This window comes from Podarcis filfolensis, assembly GCF_964270895.1.
Source record: "Podarcis filfolensis genome assembly, chromosome: 5".
Taxonomy (NCBI): Eukaryota; Metazoa; Chordata; class Lepidosauria; order Squamata; family Lacertidae; genus Podarcis; species Podarcis filfolensis.
This window is the reverse complement of record NC_139608.1, coordinates 72,307,669-72,325,404: the sequence shown is the minus strand read 5'-3', so window position 1 is coordinate 72,325,404 and position 17,736 is coordinate 72,307,669. Positions and strand designations below refer to the sequence as shown.

Below are 17,736 nucleotides of genomic sequence, written 5' to 3'. Positions count from 1 at the left end.
TGGTATCGATACTCTATCTAATGTAAAAATTAAATGGATTGTCATTATTTATTTTTGTGCACCTCAAATACTACTGCTCCTTATAGGAGTTATGTCATAAAATCAAATGGAATTATTATACTGCATGTTTATCTTGTGATTATAATGTTAAGTGATGCTTTTTGACAGGACCTCATCCATGATACTTTTCAGTGGAGGCTAGTCACACATTCAGTCATAACTTACATGCATTTGTGCACTAGCCTATCACTGCATAATGCAAAATAGATGGAGCCTGAGGAATCTGAGCCTGAAGCTCTGGAGAAGTAGTGAGGACCACAGGAAAGAGTTCTGGCTGTGCTCAGCTGTAGGTACAGGAATCAGAATAGGTCTCAACAAGCAACTGTGCTGCTACTGGTGAAGAAACAGCACTCTGCCAACAGCCTGTTTATGTAGTGCTGTCTACTAGAGTGGCTCAAGGCCTTCAGCCTGATTTACATCACAATATTTTAAAACTCTCAGTAGCCTGCTGTGACCCATTTGCTAAGCATTCTTTGGAGATAAAGTCATTAGCATCTGCCATGACTCGAATACCACAAATCCATCAGTTCAGTCAATTAATAGGTTCAGGGTAGAGTCTGGTCCAATTTCAGCTGCTGAGATTCGAGAACATGGACAAGGTGCATGGTGTGTTGTATGTATGAAAAATACTGCTGATCCTCCCTGCTCATTAACTCAGGCTGCCATACATATGCGGGATTCATCCGGCGGAAACAGCATCCGGGGGGAATTTCCAAAAATTGGTAAAAATGACCGGGGTGGCAACCCATGTCGGAAGTGTTGATTTTTGGCAAATTTCCATAAAAATAGCTCAACAGTATGGCAATCCTACATTAACAGACACTGCATAGGTGAATGCTATCAGCTGAATAAGGAATGCTTCACTTTAGTATGTATAATACTCTACTTTCGAAGTGCCTAGAAAACCAATACTTTCAAAACTGAGGTGACCCCCCCCCCGACAAGTTTCCCTAAGTCACATGACTTGCACAATGCTGCTCAAAAGCTTTAGCTATAGAGCAAGAAACAGAGTGGTTTAGAAGGAAGGCTGGAGTCTATGTAGAACAAATTTGTGGTTTCAAAGGTACAACGGAACAAACATTGCCTCTAATTCTCCAATCTAACTTGGAGGTCACAACTGCACTAAAGCTTGCAGGATTAAGGCACCTAGGATTAAGCTCTCTTCAGTGAACTAGAATTTACACAGCAAATATGCTTAGTATCATACTCCACACATGAAATTTACCTAGAAGGTTCCCTGATGTCCATGGAGTTCACTTCTAAATATTACAACCCAACATATATACATATATACCAAACATATATATACATACTCATATATACATACACACACACACACACACATATATATATACATATATATATACTCAGGTATATAAGCTAGGCACTAAATGGCTCCTTAAACCAGGGTTACAGTCACCAAAATGGAATGCCTAGTTGCCATTTTGGGGCCTGGCAAATTTCGAACGCTGCAACCCAACACTGTGCTCAGTACATTCACCTGAAATTAAATCTCAATTTAATTAGAATCTATTTCCATGTAACTGTCCTTACATTCACAGCAAAACTGAAGCATCTGAGCAAACATTGTGTAAGGAGATACACAGCCATCATTCAGGGGTGGAGGAGTAAGAGTTGCTTGATATGTTTTTCTAGATACAGCATGTACCAAAATACTTTGAGTGCCAGGCCCTCTTGCTTTTATTTTATCTTTTTACATTTGCATTCCATCCTTCCTCAAAGGAGCTCAGAGCAAAATTGCACCGCTCAATCCTATGCAGTTTGGTGCACCTAAACTCATCGAACCTGATGGAACTGTGCACCTAACTGTGCATAAAACTTTGCCTCACACCATCCTGGCAAAGTGGGTGGGCTGAAAGGTTTTGGCTTGCCAAGGCCACCAAGCACGCTTCATAAGTATTGTATTGTAGCCTGAATTTCCTCCACTGGAGCCCAACCTTCTAGCTGTTGGACCAGATTGGTCCTCTACAGCTAATAAGCTAGCCAATCCATCATCTCTTGGAAAGCAACACGGGCAGAGGCATTCCGTACGCAAAACATGACCAGCTTGATAGATACTTCTGCAGTTTCTGTGCGTGCTTAGGAAATTTTGCTTGCATTAACAACTGCTTTGGCACTATTTATTTCCTTTTCTTCAGCCACCAAATCTGCCTCTTCTGGAACTTTCCCCTTCAGCCTTTGCCAGGTCATCACAAGGAGATCCTGGTCTTATGCCGGGGGTTGGGGGAAGAGGAGGAGAAAAAATGGAAAGCTGAAAACATCCCCAAGTCATAAAAACCTCTGCTTTCAGTCGAGAAAAAGTTCCTAACAAAGCAGTAATCTTAACAGGCTGTCAACACAGAGGGAAGGAGTGAAGTGTTTCCGTTTTCTATAGTCTCCATTCATAGGAGCTACATTTTTTTTCCAGGCTCCAATAACACCAAATGGAAGCAATAAACCAGTATAGCCATAAGACTCTGCTGCCATAGCTACAGACCTGAAACTGAGCCATGCTGAACTCTCCCCTTCCTTTCTGGATCATGTTTCCTTTAGAAAAAGGAACTTGGGAAGCTTTTTCTGCTAGCTCTACTTATAAGTGAAAAAGGTACTTAACTCCCTCGCCACCTTACTAAAGAGAAAAACCTTCTCTATAAACCTAATTTATAAAACAAATAAGGATATATAAATTTAGGCAGGTTCTAAGCCACGCAAATAACATCTACTTTAATGGGGGTGAGTAGTATTGCGTTATGTTGCTTCCTGTAAAAAAGTTTTATTATCTCCCCCACTCCATCCCACCCCAGACAATAAGATCACACTATTTTGTGAGGCTCCACCTAAAAGGGAAAACCTTGCATTTCACTGGGATGCAATCAAACTAATTTAATCTGGGGTTAATTAAAAATCTTCAGTTTGAAACTGCAACTCCAAATGCTTTAGGCCGTTAGTGCGTGCTTTGAGGTTCTTTTTAGCAAAAATGTTATGATTAAATAAAAAACACAGAGAGAGAAGAGTTGTTATTGCCAAATGCTGGGGGCGGGTTTTGACAAGACTAGGGGCAGGTCAGTCAAAAGAAAATAAAGCTATAGGTGTGTTCCCAGCTGTCTGGTTAAGAGAAAAGCCCATAAGAAGTGATTAAAAAGTGGAGGGCATCTGAATAGGAAAATACCATGGCAGATTATTCATACAGACCATTTCAGCTAATGTTGGCTTCCAATTGTTTCAGGTTCTCCTAACCCATTAACTCTTCTGATGCCATGGGCTAAATCCAGTTTTTATTATGAGGTGCTAACCATGTTCCTAGGCAACGTAGCTCTGAATAGGAACACAGGAGGCTGCCTTTATTGAGTCAGACCAGTGTCAGTAGTGCCTACACCGGTGGTTGAAAACCTTTTCAAATCTGGGGACAAATTTGGAATTTTGGTGCTGCCGGGGTGTGGCTTAACACAAAATGGCTGCTGCCTCAAAAAAGAGCAGAAAAAGAAGAGACGGAAACCTACAATGGTTCAAATATGAAAAATCTATTCAGATTTATTTTTGTTTTTTTTAAAAAAAAAATGTTTGAAAAGACATTTTCTTTTCCAGACATTGTTAAGTCTTGGCATGCTGCTACAGATTAGAAAACAAAAATCAACTGAATCCAGAAATAAAGTTTAGTAACTACAGCCAGCCATACACATACATAGTCACAAATAATAATAAAATATACAATTGCACAAAAAACACCCACGTTTAAGAACTCACTAGAATAGCCGTTGAACAATACTGGCCCAGATAAGTTTGATGATTGAAGCTGAATGCCATCTGCAAGCTTCTCAAAATTAGGGAAGCATGGGAATAATATTATTTCTGCCTTTGCACTGCGCTGACCCCCTCCTCAAGCAACGTGGGAATAATCCCTGCTGTGAGCAGAGGAAGAGGAAAAGTTGATAATAATGATGCCACTGAAATGTTTTCCCTAAAATGACTTGGGAACAACCATGAAAAAGGTGATCCTTATTAGCACCATCATTCTGACAATGCCTCTGGCCTCTGCCCTGGGCTCCCCCAACTCAACCCTGGAACAATCCCACTGCCATATTCAACTCAAGTCTCTCAAGCCGCTTCCTGTTCCACATGTCAGTAAGCAGAAGAAAAACCACAACAATGGGAAGATTCCCGCATTTCTCCCCTCACTCCAGATTTTCAAGCCACGCAGCTGCCTGTTGATTGTTCATTGTGGCTGGCAGGCAGCAAAATGTGTGACACGTGATTCCTGTGCTCCTTCCACTGTCCCAACACACACGTTTTTTAAGCGCCTCTCAAGTAGGCTGTCTGTTTCGTGTGGCATGCAGGCAGCAAAACAAAACAAATAGTGCAGCATATGGGCAGATCCAAGGACTAGAAAATGAGACAGAAGCAGGAAAAGTGCACTAGAGAGGTGGCGGAAACACCAGGTCTTTCAACACCGAGGATTTCTACAGCCCGTTTTTTTCTGCAGACAAGTCACTTATTAACTACAGCTCTGGGGCCCTCTAAACATTGTTGGACTCCAACTCCCATTTCCTCTGGCAACATGGACAATGGTCAGGAATGATGAGAGTTGTAGTTCAGCAACAACCACAGGCTCCCCACCCCAGATATGGGAGGATGAGGGTCTTCCTCCGAACGGAGGAATACCTGGTACCCACTGATATGTTTTACGTTCTGGGTGAAGCAATTTTTATTCTAATTTCGGGAATTGTAATGCTGTGTACTTTAAAATGGTATTAGGAGGATGCTATATTTTACAACATTGGAACTGGAGTTTTTATTTTGCTGCTTTCATTGTTAGTTTAACGATGATTTCCCGTGCAAATCATGCCATTTGTCTATTACCTTTCATTAGATTACTGTGCATTTTATTATTGTTTTGTTTTAAATTGTGCTGTAAACCACTGTGGGGTACATAAAGATATAAAGACTTTAAACAAACATTTCAAAACAGAAAAGCTTTGCAATAAGGACAGTTACTCTCATGAAAGAGGCTCAGTATTAGGAACAGCATCTTGCAGGTACAGGAACCAGGTATAAAAGTGTTAAAAGGAAGACTTCTGCTAAATACACAATGTGTGACAGCCACAAAGATGATTGAGAAATGCTGAGCCTTGACTGTTTACAAGCCTAGTACCAGTAAGGCATATACAACTGTTTGCACAGCCCCTGCTGATGTTCCCTTCAGGGTGTGGACAGTTGCCCTCTAGCTTGAGAAACACTAGTATATTGTCATTTCTAATGGAATCTTAAAAATTGCTATTTTATAGGGAAATAATTTCAGATTGAAAATGGATAGGCGTCAAAATCTGTTACAGTTCATTTCTAAAGAAACAAATGCCAAATTCATTCTGGAGAAGTAATTAATTCAGTTTCTATTTTTCAGATTCCAGGTAGCCTTTGATTTTCTCCTTGGTATTAATTGCAGTTGCATTTCTGTTTTCATTCCTGTTTGATAAACAAGCTTTTGCTCTACCTCTTTATACTGAAGCTCAAATTCTATGAGATATGACAGACTCTTAGTAACAAAACTGACACCTAATTGCTATTTGTGTTTACATTTATAAGTGTCTCTTTAAATGTAAATGCAGCTTTCCACTAAGGATTCTGTTACCATGGCAATGAAGGCAAAAGCTATTTCTTGTGGCCTCCCCCCCCCCCCTCATAAAGGGCAACACTGGTATAAGAATGGCTCTCTAGCAGAAACTGACTGCACGCAAGCTTCAGCGTATGTAACCCATAGAACTGGTAAATGTCCTTACATTGCAAAATAAGTTTAACAACTTAAAACTTGTTTGACTAGTGCTTAATCGTTTGCACACCTCTTTTCCTAAACGGAAGAAAATGCAACCCCACCCCTTTTAAAGGATTGGTTTCTGCGAGTACTGGGTATTGTATGTATCGTCTTTGTAATAATCTGGTTTTAAACGCACAAGTAGCGTTGAGTTGATTGAATCCAGATGATCCCAGGTTCAATCCCTGGCACCTCCAAGTAGGGCTGGGAGAGATCCCAGTCTGAATACCCAGAGAGCTGATTCCAGATGGACAAATGATCTGACTAGAAGGCAGCTTCCTAGGTTACAGGGGCACAGCAGCATGACGAGGCAAGATTCACAGCAGAATTAATCCCACAGCAACTCCAGCACTCACAGGCACCTGGAAACCTTTATTTTGTAACTCTAGTAAGGCAGAGCTGGAAAAGGTGCGGCAGATAAGGACAACCCAATTCATAAAGGGGCTGGAGCAACTCACCAATGAGGAAAGCTTAAAGCGTTTGGGGCTTTGTAGCCTAGAAAAAAGGCGAATAAGGGAGGACATGTTAGAGCACTATAAAATTATTTATGGTATCGAGAGAAAGTAGGTGGGGTCAGTTTTCCTTCTTCTCTTCCAATACTAGAACCCAGGGCTATTCAATGAAGGCAAATGGTTGGATATTTGGATTGGCAAAGGAAGTGCTTCTTCACATACCTGTGGAATTAGTTACTACAGTCAAACCTCAGGTTACAGACACTTCAGGTTGCGCGTTTTCGGGTTACTGATGCGCCGAAACCTGGAAGTACCGGAATGGGTTACTTCCAGGTTTTGGTGCTTGCGCAGAACCACAAAATCACGCTTTGTGCATGCGAAGAAGCCCCGAATCACAACCCGCACATGCACAGACGCGGGTTGCAAACGTGCCTCCCGCATGGATTACGTTCGCAACCCGAGCGTCCATTGTATTTGATGTAGCGATGATGGCCATCAACTTGGGCAGCTTTAAAAAACAACTAAGACTATCATTTGCTACTAGTCATGATGGCTCTCTATTAGCTCGTGTATCGGAGACTGTATGCCACTGAGGAACAATTGCTGGGGAACGCAAGTATGAATAGGGCCACTGTATTCAGGTCCTGCCGGAGGGCTTCCCGTAAGCATGTGGTTGGCCATCATGGGAACAAAACAAGGGACTAGATAGGCCTTTGGCCTGATCCAGCAGAGCTCTTTTTACAGCCTCTCAGCTGCTCTGACAACCAACAATTTAAGCTGTTCCTTTCCACCCTACCTCTTTGATCAGCATACCCTCTCAGCTCCCATTCCCATGGATGCAGAAACCTTCTCCTGGCCCAAAGCCTTGTCTTGGCTTCTTATATCTGATGCCCTGTTATAGCCACTCAAGGGTATTGTTATGTATTGGGTTTAACACTTTTTATGTTACAAGGCGCGTTCTAAGCAATCCTATAAGTGTTGGTAGACGAACGCTCTAATGGCAAGTAAGTGCATGCTCTTTCAACTGTCAACTGTCAGTTCATGCTCAGCATTATTATTGTGTTGTCCAGTCAGTTTGGTTCTTGTTTTCCTATGAGTGAGCTGTTGTCGCTGACAAATGTTGAATAAACGTAGTTGAGGAACTTATACTGCCTTGGGCTTCTGACTTTTCCCGAACATTTAACATTGGCGATGAAGGTGGGATTGATGAGCTCCTGCTGGCTGCCAGAGGCCCAAGACCGCGCACCACAGCCTGCTGCCTCACAGTAAGCGCAACCTCACCGCCACCCTGGACTCAGCAAATAGTCCCAGAAACGTGACAGCACCTGCGACGTCTTCACAACCACCCACAATTGCACAAGCGACTGGTCCAGGTCCGAGGATGGCCACCAGTCATAGTCGGCTGTCATCGGACTTGGATATGAGCCATCCTGCAGAATGGTTGCAGTGGCTCCACCGAATAAGGAGCTACGTCCGACTACAAGGCTTCACTAGGGAGGCAGACAAGGTGGATGTGCTATTGACGGTGCTAGGAAATTCTGCCATCACTCTACTGGAAGGTCTGATGGCACCCAGGGACATAGAGGCATGCACTTTCGATGAGCTGACACAGGCTATGACAAGACACCTCGCGCCTCAGCCAACTAAGAACCACCGCCGCTATAACTTTGCACAAAGAGAGCAACAAGTGCAAGAGTCAGCGAGTGAATACATCACAGCACTCTGGGCGATTGCGACGTATTGCCAATTCGCTGACATTGTATAATGACTTCTCGAAAGGTTCATCAGTGGCGTGCGAGACAGCCATCTCCGCCGCAAGCTGCTGGCAAAAGATGACTTCATGATGATGGAAGCAATGAATATGGCCACGGCCTTTGAGAAGGATAATGCCCACGAGGCGGCCCACAGCCCACGTACTGAAAGGAGAACTCACCGCATCCAGAGAGAGAGGTCCTCTTCCGTAGATTCCCACAATGAGGATGTCCACTGAGCTTTGGACCGATCCGACCAACACCACTGCTCCCAAGCTACAAGCACATCATCGAACCAGCGATCATCTGACGCACCTCAAGGGACCTGTGCCAGCTGTAGAGAAAACCACGAGCGTCGGACATGCAGGTTTTGGGACGCCACATGTTGCCGCTGTGAGAAGACTGGGCACATTGGTCGAGTCTGCCGCTCCAAGACCTCCAGAGCATGACCCAAGCAACATGTCCACGAGACCTACATAGAGGAGGACTTACAGTCCACCTCTCCAGCCAGGTACTTCAACTTCCTTCCCCGGGGTCCAATAAGCTTAGGGTACAACTCAAGATAGACTCTGAAAGAGCTTTGCCCTAACGGCGGTCCTCCTCTCTGCCCGGCCCCTGTAGTGCTATGGGACTTACAGAGAAAAAGAATCCAGCTAAAAGGGATGGGCACCTTCAAGGTCCAGTTTAAGAAGTACACCAAGAATTTGAACCTCATCATAACTGAAGGCCCATTCACTAGCCTTCTAGGCCTAGCATGGTTCGGGCCGTTAGGCTTAGGTATTTCAGGGCTTTATCAGATTTCCCCAGGGGCAGATTTTGAATCGATCTGCCAGGAGTTTCCATCAGTCTTTGATGGAAACCTGGGACTGTACAACGGACCCCCAAATTCCCTACGGCTCAACCCCACGGTGCAACCCATTTGGGTCAAGGCCTGTTTGCGCTTAAACCCAATACATAACAGGTATCTTTCTAATAAGCAAGCCTCCCTAGAGTGCCATGGACTCTGGTTTACTTCACCACCTTGTTACAGTCGGGACTTTAACAATTGCAGTCAAATACTTAAATACTTCTTATCTCACCTGCCTTCTACCCTCTCACATTAATTTAAGATGGCAAACTCAAAGGTAAGCAACAGGCAATTTGCTGCCTCAGGCAGACAATCGTGTGGCACTGTTAGTGACATTCCAACTTCTGTAGGTATTGCACAGAGAACCAGAAATCTCTCTGACTGTTCCTACACATCCTGCCTGGACTCACATACACCCTGCCTGAAGCAAAGCAAATACAATCCAGATTAGCTGATCAAAAGAAGGCACATTCGCCCCCACAATATGTAACAATGGCAACTATCCTGGAAGGCTTGGAAAGAGATTTAGACATAGGCCTTTTGCCTGATCCAGCAGAACACTTATTATGTTCTTAATGAAATATTTACCTAACCTATCTGCCGGAAGCTCACAGTGGATCACACCGAGTAGGTGAAGTTAATTATTTAAACAGGATCTGCACAGGAGTGCCAGGCCTAATGAACACAGCAATTCTCTTCAAATGTCTTGCTCCTATGAGGCAGCTGTGGAGACTAAAGGTCCCCGCCTTCCCGCAGCTACCCAAGTCTCCTCCTCTCCAGGGTTTTTGCCTGATCTGGACTTCCCTCTGCCTCAGACTCTCCCAGCTCACTAAGTCAGTCACAGAATGGTCGCAGTTTGGTATAATCAGCTGGCATCACTTCCTATACATATTTATTACATTTTTTAAAAAATTGCTAAATTATTTGCCAATATTTTCCTTGTAGCTGCGGAGGTACTGACTCAGCCTCGCAATCTGAGGAAGTGCCGTATTTTTCGCTCTGTAAGACGCACCAGACCACAAGACGCACCTAGTTTTTGGAGGAGGAAAACAAAAACAAAAATAGTCTGAATCTCAGAAGCCAGAATAGCAAGAGGGATCGCTGCACAGTGAAAGCAGCAATCCCTCTTGCTGTTCTGGCTTCTGGGATAGCTGCGCAGCCTGCATTCACTCCATAAGACGCACACACATTTCCCCTTACTTTTTAGGAGGGAAAAAATGAGTCTTACAGAGCAAAAAATATGGTATTTGCTGGAAAATGGTTTTTAAAAATATTTTCCCCTTTATATCCCCATGCCCATATCTTCCCCAATTCTCCTTCTACACTCAACTTACACATTATCTCCCCTGCCCATAACTGCGCTCTCTCTCTCTCTCTCTCTCTCACACACACACACACACACCCTTCCCTGGTCCTTTCACATGCATTTATTCCTCCCATAACACGCTATTTTATCCCCTGCATTCAATTCCCAGTCTATTTATTTACTTATTAATAGTAAATATTCAACTATCTTTTTATTTCACAACCTAATTTCCCTCAGCACCTCCTCCTCTGGATCTTTGCCCTCAGAGTAGGGAAACCATATTTCCTTCCTCCCACCCAGACTTCTCTGTCTCATGGCCACCTTTGCTCAGCAGACCAGACCACTGTTTGAAAAAACACTGACGTCAACAGTGGAAACCTCAAAAGTTTGCTTTTCATGCATTTTTACTTTCTAGACACAACACTCCAGCACAAAGTCTGCCAAATCACACACTCTGGGAGTTCTAGTGGTCCTCTGCTCCCTTATGCTAAATTGGTGGAGGGGTGGACAATTCACCATAGCAATCATGCTTGCAAAATTCACCTCCATGAATCACAGTTCATGCATGCTGCAGCTTCAAGCTTTCATTACATCATTTCCTGCTATTTTTGCAAATCTGGATTGTAAAAAAAGATATCTAAGAGTCAGAAACCTTATGAGAGAGTCCTCCTTAAAAGGCGCTATGCATGGCCCTTGAAGAGAAAAAAAGCAGGCAAAACTTGGAATTGGGTTATCTGGTATCTGATCAGAAAAGGACAGTTGCAGGATTTCACATGTCCTGAAGAAGCTTAGGAAGTATACTCATCTTCATTACCTGTCAGACAGGCAGATCTGTAGTTGTTATTTATTTCCACACTACAACACACATTATTTATTGGCAGGATTACAGAACTGAACAATAGGAGGAAGGAAGCCAAGTTTGGAACATAGCACAAGGTTATATTTGAGGAGAAAGCACTAGTGCAAGAACTGCCAACATGTGGGATTTGTATGTCTCAGTATATTTCTTCACTAATTTCAGAAAACTACATCAAAAAAAGATCTAGTGCTGCTCCTTGTCCTCTGTGCGTACCAATGCTTATGATTCCTCTCCCCCACCTTCCAGCCCCATTCTACTATTTAATGCCTAACACTTCCATTGCAAATTATGCCCAAATCCAGTGTCAAACAAATTTATCCTTGCATATATTTGACCGTTTGAAACTGTTCAGTAGAAAGGAAACTACGAGTCATTCCAGGATGGCGTCACCATTTTCATTTACCAAGGGCGGGCAGAAGGTGGATCAGGATCTACTGGGAGATCTCTGGCCGATCTGCAGCAGATCAGCAAGGCTTTCCGATTGTTTAACGAGGGCGACGTCAGAGACACCTTTGCGGCGGGGAAAAGGCGTCGGGCGCAAGATGAGCAAACAAGGCCAACACCGTGCAGAGCTTAATGTGTGCAAAAGTGGCATTTCCCAAGACTTCCTCGCTTTCCAATTTCACCTCTCCAGCCGCACCCAAGAAGATCGGCTGCCTCCTCCCCAGTTTGGTGGGGTGGGGTGGAAACGTTGACGCGGCTGGGGGAAGAAAACAACCTCCAGGAGAAAGGAGCCTCGTGCGGAAACGAAGGCGCCGCTTTCTCCAGCCTTAGCGACGCGGATCCATCGCGCAAAGATTATCCCCGGAGGCCGCTTCAAGAGCAGCGACAAGGAAGAAGGGGCGCGAACGGGGCAAAGCAACGAACCACGAGCAGAAGCCACCCGGGGCCTTGTGTTGGGGCACCTGAAAGGCTGCTGCATTTGTTGCGGCGCCTCCATCGGATGCTTAATGGCAAGATAAACATTTGGGAAGTCTTTTTTTTTAAGGTGCACGAGACGCTGCGGCAAACTAAGCCGGCTCCCCCACCCCCCCTCTCCAAAAAGCAATAAATAACTCCGCATGCGACCCTACGGGAAAGGGGTTTAGCACAGCCTACATTACAAGCCACCACACAGCCAGCAAAGGGGGGGGGGAGAAAAAGACTGCGCCGGCGCATAGCTGCGGCTCCTTACATACCCATCCGCTCCTCGCCGTCCAGAGGCGCGCCGCATGCGCGCTGCAGCCCAGCTCGACGGCAGGCGGCGGGCGAATGAGGCTGGGCGGCGCGAGCCAATCCGTTTATGGGGAGGCGCGGCCTCCGCGCCTATTGTGATGCCCGAGGCGGGAGGAGGGCGGGGCTTAGGCTGTGTTTGTCGGGCGAAGCGGCCGGGGCCATTCGGTGCCCGGCTCGGCGGAAAGTGGCGAGCGGGGAGGAGAGGTAGGGCTCCGGCTGGCGGGACGGACGGACTGACGGACGGTTAAAGGTAGAAGCGGCGCCCACGGAGCCGGGGCGGCAACATGGTGTCGTGTATCATCTCCCGAGTCGTTGTGTAAGTGGAGAGGGTGAGGAAAGCGGGGCCTCAAGAGGGACCGGTACCAACGGACTTTTCCCTCAGACTCGCGCGGGGGGTAGGGGAGGCATCTTCGCTCCTGCCTCTCTCGCCGCTGAGGCTTGTGGGGGCCGGAGGAGGAGAAGAATGCGGTGCTACTGCGCTTGCGCGCACAGCGGGGGTGATAGAAGTGCCCTCCGGGACTTCCTGCTGCTTTGATACTTGGGGTGGAGCGAAGTGGGCCTTTCCGCAAAAGCGCCGGTCCCCACATCCAGCGCATGGCCATTTTAGGGTGCAGGGAAAACAATCCTAATGGGCCTCGTCGTGCTCTTAGGCGCGCCCCTAACTTACGCGGCTCTCCGCGTACACCTGAGAGCGTCAGGCTTCGGTGCGGCAAACGCGGGGATTTTGCGAGTTCGAGTTACAGGGAGCTGCCCGCTTGGCTCTCGGTGTCGCTGTTTTGGGACTACAGTTCCCATCATCCCTGACTACTGGTCCTGTTAGCTAGGGATGATGGGAGTTGTAGTCCCAAAACAGATGGAGGGCCAAGTTTGGCCATGCCTGGCTTAGAGGCTGCCTTACCTCACGTGCGATCATAGATTCACAGAGTTGTAGAGTAAGAAAGTATGGCAACGATCATCTAGTCCAACTCCCTGCAATGGAGGAACCTCGAACCCATGACCCTGAGATTTAGAGTATCGTGCTCTACCTACTGAGCCTATCCCTAAGGCATGTTGTGTAAGGAGAGGAGGAGATGCGCTGGAGCGAGGCAAAGTCATGGCAGTTTTTTATTTCTCAGATTTGGGGGGGGGGGCGATCACGCAGCCTGTTTAGCTTTAGAGACTCTTTCCCCTCAGTTTTAGATATGTCTGTACAGTATATCATTGTGGTCATTGGGTGGCACTCAAATTATATAATGGTCACCTTTTAAAAATCTGATTATGATTCCTGTTCGCTCTAGGATCCAGAGCTGGTCACAACTATTTAAAACACCACACTAAAAACAGTAAAGGCACGCTTGAGGCCACAGCCACCTTTGTTGTCTAGAGCTTCGCCCTGTCATTGAAAACCGGTTTGGGGACTGAGCCCTAGCCAGTGACTCTAAACAAGCTTTTATGTGACTGCTGGCTCATAAGTTTTATTTGTAAACATGGTGCAGTGAAACTCTGTAAATGAGAAGCTCCTTATATTTTTGTAGACCTCCCCCTGTTTTATAAAAAAAATAAGGTTTTATTAGTATAATACTGATGGGTCTACTGATGAATATGACCCAACAGTGCCAGGTCTTCATCCTTGTCTGTTTGCTTAAATTCATACGATTTAGAAACTAATTGGGAGATAGATGAATGTCCACTGCCTATAAAGAGACTTTAAGTGATGGGTTTGGCTGGACCTTGGATACACCATTTTGTGTTTTTATCAGAAATACCTTTGCCATCATGGGGGAGGGGGCCGTAGTTGAAAAGTTAAAGTGTACTTTTCCTATTGAAAGACTAGCATTTTTTGGTCATTCGGCAAAGTGTTGAAAGAAGGTATGTTTTTCTGAGAAATCCCATATATTATCCATTAATTTTAACATTTAAATGATTAAAGAATGGCTTTTAAATGCATGCTGTAGTGATTTTAACCTAATTTAACAAGAATTTGTGGTAGTCCTCATAGCTATAAGAATGTGATCTGGTAAATGTAGTTCCAGTCCCAAATGGCAATCTTGTGGCAGCTTAAATACTAATTTGGCAACCCTTATAATTTATTTCTAAATACAGTGTAATTTTTAAAAAACAAACAGTGCCTATTATTCTGAGGACTGTTTTAAAATTGTGGTATAAAAACAATCAAATGTTTTATGTCAGCCATATAAATTAGCATACACATGCTATGATTTGGAAAAGAGTAGGTCTCTGTTTGCTGCAGAGAACTCTGGCCCCGACAACACCAAGCAACCCTTTTTCTTTTAAGTACTCTTTTTTCGAGTTCAAAGGGCAAAGTGATGTGGCCTTATGAGGCCCACACTTGAAGTGAATAAAATTGTGATGTAAACCAGGCATTTTGAGAGTGTCTGCCATGTGAGCAAGCAATTAAATGGTGAATATATCTTCTTAAATGCATGTAGTCAACCAGTAGGCATGTTTCAGATATTTGGAATTCTGTAATGATGGGTATGAGGTGGAAATTGCACAGACAACCATGAAACTGTCATCTCATGGAAACGTTTCTGAGCAGGCAGTACTATATCAGATCCACTAAATTATATATGGACTGAAGGTGGCAGCAGTTGCAGCTTTGAAGGTATGCATTATCCAAGAGTTTGTGAACGTTTCCTTTTAAATCAGTCTTTCAACTTTAATATTGGTCTCCTGTTGGTGCATGTGAACAGCAACTTTGCAGGTTACAGCAAATTTGCAAGCCTACATTAAAAATTATCCTCCCAACTGCACATCCGTAGTGACTAATTATGGTAGTAGCAATTCACTTGCCTAAGGTGAACAACCATTCCTTTTTGCTGATTAGTCTGTGTGGTTCCTGTAACTCCTTAAATTTTATTACAATAGAAGCAAAAACCTAATAATGTTGCATACCGTGTATGTACAGTGCATGCTTAATTTAATTAGATTAGAACATCATTCCACTAAAAGTAAACAAAATGGGCAGAATTCACCCAACCAGTCGTTTCACCATAAGTCCTGTGCAAGGATGTCTGCTTGAGAAACAGGGCTTTCCCCTTTCCTTCCCCTGTGCCCCCCCCAAGTTGACTGTGGGGAGGAGTCAGGAGATCCCCCTGAACAGCACAGGGGTGGGGGTGTCATTCTCTCTGGCAAGCTGAAATCTTGGGGTAGATTGAATTATTAGATGAGCATGACGTTGAATTCCACCCAATGAGGAAGTGAAGCTAATGTTGGTGAGAAGAGACAATGTTCTAGGGCTTACTAATGAATTAAAAACCGACACATCACCAGCTTCCAGGTGGCATCCACCCAAGAATTCTTAAAGAGCTTACACATGAAATTAAATGGTAGTTGCATGCTAGTTCATGCACACACTGTGGACCTTTTAGTTTTCTTCTTCCAAGATGCTTCCATGGAAGCAAGAGTTCTGAGGATGATACAGCAAAAGTGTGTCTGTTTTTCTGCAGGAGGTTTCTCTGCTACTTTCACAGCCTCAGAAACAAAACTAGAAGAGGAGAAATCTGATCTATTGTGGCAACAGTTGGCCCAGTTGAATGGGTTTTGATAGTGGAAAGAACAGTAGCTGCTGGTATGGTTGTTAATAAAGGAAGGAAGGAGGGTCCTTGGGGTGGCAGTGTCAAAGAGAATTGTTGTTTTTGCTCTGTGGCTGACAATGGCCAAATAGTGGGAACATTAACACATGGAAATATGTCTATCCTTGAGCATATTGATGAATGTGAATGGTTACAGCTGGGAGGTAGCATTCAAGCCCTAAAGCTAGGGCTTTAGCAGGTCTGTGCAGTAACACACAATAAATAGTACATGACTTTCCATTTACTAAATATAAGTTTTGAGTAAGGTGTTCAGTCAGTAAAAGTTAACGTTTATGAAACCTTAAATTCAAAAACCTTGCCTTTCAATGAAAGGCATTTTTTAGGACGAAGAAAGCTTTCTAAAAAAAAAAAAAGAACCTTAGTAACTAAATATTAGCAGTGTCTGGGAGAATCTCAGGATTTCCCCCCATGTTGTGCCTGTTGGCTTATATTTAGAGGCGTGTGTGGACTTGTCTTGTTTCTGAGACAAGATGTGTTCCAAGATGTGTTACTGCAGGCTTCTGAATGAGATAGTTTTGATCGCCACTCTAGGAGTCATGTTGATCTCACCAGCTAGGTGATTCATTATGTGTTCATTCTCCAGAGTACTACAATGTCAACCCTGAGTACACTCTACATACTCCAAAAAGAGTTAATTTTCATGGCCTAGGTTCTTAAGGTGCCTTGGCCACACAGTTGACAAATAAGCCTCAGCTTGGATTCCTGCATAGCAGCGGGTAGGACCAGATGACCCTCGGTGGTCCCTTTCAACTCTATGATTCTACCCAACTTGGAAACTGGGGAGATGGTGAGGAATAGTGTAACTATCCAGGCAATCCCCACCCACCTTTGCAGCTTCAAAGTTGGAAGGAAGACTGGCTGACTCTTAACTTGACCAGAGGATGTGGCAAAGTAGATTTTTTGGAAGCCTGCTTGTGGGTAGAAGTATGTAATGAAGGGGTGTAAAAGGAGGAGCCGGTAAAATTAGCAACAGAGAGGCTGTGTAATTAATAACCAGAAGGATCTTTGCATGTTCTTTAATTTTAAGTGGTGGAGTTGGTGACATTTAGAGAATTGCAGGTGGGTTGGATTAAAGACACATCTATGAGTTCTGTATTTCAAATGGTGTAATGTTTTAAAGAAGTTTTCATTGGCAGCAAAAGGGTATTTCCAGTACAAAAATGCGCTCATGTGGATCCAGATTTCTAAAATGCTGTTTAAAGAATGAATGTTTTAGAATAGCCCTAACATTAAAAAAAAACTTTTTGCATCTCTGTTTAATGTGAACTGCCAGCATGTTTGTATAATGTGAATTTTGTAGCACTAAGAACTGAAACAAAAGCAGCATTCAGAGAGCAGCTAGATTTTTAAAAAGGAAATCCAAGTAGGTAATTCCTTAGAGGGAAGTTGTCCCTTAAAATCAGTCTCCAGTATTTATATATGTTTTAAAAGTAGACCCATCTGTTGTTGCCAAGGCAAATCATGCCACTGAACCATGAAAAAAATTCCAGGACTTCGTAGGTGAATGACTTGCTATAGATAGGCAATGTCTGTGGACTAGGAATTTCAAGGGATGCTGTGACTAGAATTCTTGGCAACAAGACATGCTAGCAAACTGCTACTGAGAGGAAGAAGTAGAAGCACCGGGCTGATGGGATACTTGTCCTATGATGTAAGATGCCTGTCATTTCTTCTGTTCTGCTAGAATACACGATGGCCCTTGTGGTCTCTTCCAAATCTATGAATAGGAGATAGTGGGCATCGCTGTACATGAGTGTAACATCCGTCCCACAGTTATCTGCAGAATTGCTGCTGAAGGATTCTGCTGCGCAGAGCGATGCTAGTTCTATTCCAGCCAGTGAAAG

General features: G+C 44.2%; 2 protein-coding genes across 3 annotated transcripts in view; one reads left to right on the top strand and one right to left on the bottom strand.

Annotated features, from left to right (window-relative positions):
• Positions 1 to 12,333, bottom strand: part of JMJD1C (jumonji domain containing 1C) — a 115,951-nt gene extending 103,618 nt beyond the window's left edge. The window contains exon 1 of one of the 2 annotated variants that reach the window (XM_083614411.1): positions 12,260 to 12,333. The gene's annotated coding sequence lies outside the window, so the exon portion shown is untranslated. Of the gene's footprint in view, positions 1 to 8,251; positions 8,527 to 12,259 lie in introns of those variants that run through there. The other variant, XM_083614412.1, reaches the window with a different exon arrangement.
• A 139-nt stretch (positions 12,334 to 12,472) lies between these two features.
• Positions 12,473 to 17,736, top strand: part of REEP3 (receptor accessory protein 3) — a 31,679-nt gene continuing 26,415 nt past the window's right edge. The window contains exon 1 of the mRNA XM_083614530.1: positions 12,473 to 12,612. Within this exon, the coding sequence (XP_083470656.1) occupies positions 12,581 to 12,612 (32 nt within the window). The 5' untranslated portion in view covers positions 12,473 to 12,580. The remainder of the gene's footprint in view (positions 12,613 to 17,736) is intronic.